This window comes from Monoraphidium neglectum (genome assembly GCF_000611645.1).
Source record: "Monoraphidium neglectum strain SAG 48.87 unplaced genomic scaffold scaffold00198, whole genome shotgun sequence".
In the NCBI taxonomy this organism is placed as follows: Eukaryota; Viridiplantae; Chlorophyta; class Chlorophyceae; order Sphaeropleales; family Selenastraceae; genus Monoraphidium; species Monoraphidium neglectum.
In genome coordinates, this window is record NW_014013430.1 from 13,994 (window position 1) to 15,670 (window position 1,677).

At 61.8% G+C, this 1,677-nt stretch overlaps 1 protein-coding gene across 1 annotated transcript; it reads right to left on the reverse strand.

The window, feature by feature from the left end:
- Nucleotides 1-226: 226 nt before the first annotated feature.
- On the reverse strand, nucleotides 227-1,399 carry MNEG_1873 (hypothetical protein; the record flags this gene model as incomplete). Its single annotated transcript, XM_014049645.1, has 3 exons — nucleotides 227-259; nucleotides 861-1,046; nucleotides 1,304-1,399. 3 exons carry the CDS (start codon nucleotides 1,397-1,399, stop codon nucleotides 227-229), a joined length of 315 nt encoding a protein of 104 aa, XP_013905099.1.
- Nucleotides 1,400-1,677: the final 278 nt, after the last annotated feature.

A 1,677-nucleotide genomic window follows, 5' to 3' on the forward strand; every position in this document is an offset into this window, starting at 1 on the left:
GATCTGGCCGCCTGCCGCCATGTCGCTGATGTCAGTGGCCAGGTCATACTCCTCCTGCACATGCAGTGTGAGCTGCAGGTGAGCTGAGATGCTGATCCTCCGTAAAGGGGACCCACCCTACTCAATTGCCTCACACAGATGTGTTGCGAACATTCGCGGCCATCTCCCCCTCTCACCCTTGCGCAACCCCCAACTCTGCTCACCCCGTGGTACTCAATAGCCTCCGTCACGTCATGCACAAACACGTCTTCTGGAACACCTGGGTTCATGGGGTGTAGCGACGATCAGAGGAGGCTGCAGTTCAAATGTGCAGCTAGGAAGTGGCGGCAACGCGGAAGGTCAGCGGCAAAGACCATGCGCAAGCACAAAACTGATCACGAAACGTATCTGCATACAGGCGGTTTGTAAGTGTCAACAACAATGACTTTGCCGGGTTGTCTCCGCATCAGGCCCTAAATTCAAACTTTGACCCATGAGCCAGGCCAAAGACGTGGGCGACCGCGGGGCATGTGAGAATCCTAACTTATTCGGCCTTCCTGTGGCGGGGCGACCCACCTGTGTTTATGCCCATGCGCACTCTCAGCCCTGCCATCACCACCGGGCCCTGGCCCGCGAGTGCGCGACGGGCTGCATCATCATGCGCCTGCGCCGTGCCCGCCAGATCCGCATTCGCCATGCCCGCAAGGCATGCATCACCCTGCATAATCGGGGACAAACACGGACATCGCGCGTCCCTTGTGAAACGCCGGCCAGGGCTTTATGCGTGGGGCCCCGCCTGCGGCATTGCTCGTGCAATGCGCGCGCAATTGCCCTGGCTCAGACTTGCATCAGCTTCCGCCACCCTGCGGCCCTCGACCCACCAGCGTCACTGGCGCGCAGTAGGGATGCTCCAGCAGGCGGGCTGGCCAGGGGTGCGCCAGCAGCGCTGCCTGCGCTGCGACAGCCCAGGTCACCGCGTCCACGGCATCGTGGAAGGCAGCGCACATGGAGTCGCCGTCGGTGCGGACCTCGTGGCCGCCGTGCACGTCCAGCAGCCCCCGCAAGATCTGCCCATGGTTGGTGGTTTCAAGTGGCAGGGGCGAGGAGGTGGGCAGAATTGCAGGAGAGTTGATGACAAATGTTGTCGGGATCCCAGCATCCAGGTGAAGGCTGCCGGCCACACAGCTGGGTGCCTTGCACTGGATGTTCGCCCCCCCCCGCCAAGATTGAACAGGGGCAAAGGCCACTCGCTGGGGGATACAACCACATTACTGAGCTCATGTCGAGCAACCCCTTCCACCATCCGCCCGTCCGCCCACCCCACCTTGTTGTGGCGCTCCACCGCGTCATCCATGACATCAGCGTCCCACTCCCACAGCTGTGTGCTGCCCTCCACGTCTGTAACCACCCACGTGACCATCACATCGGCCACCGACAATACGCCTTCACCACGCCCCTTGAGTTGCAGCATGTGACGCGCGATACGGAGGGACGTCAAGCCGCTGGTGCAGCGCCACGCTGGTACCAATGCTCCAGAATGTACATACCCTACCAGCCATTCCCACATTGTAAAATCCTTGGCCGCTTAGCGTTTCCGCACCAGTGCAACGCTTGGGGTTCCAGGGAAGCGGCTCAGCTTGTCCGCCAGGCGCGCATCCTCAGCATGCCGGCGTGCAGCCCACACCTTGCGAGCCGCGC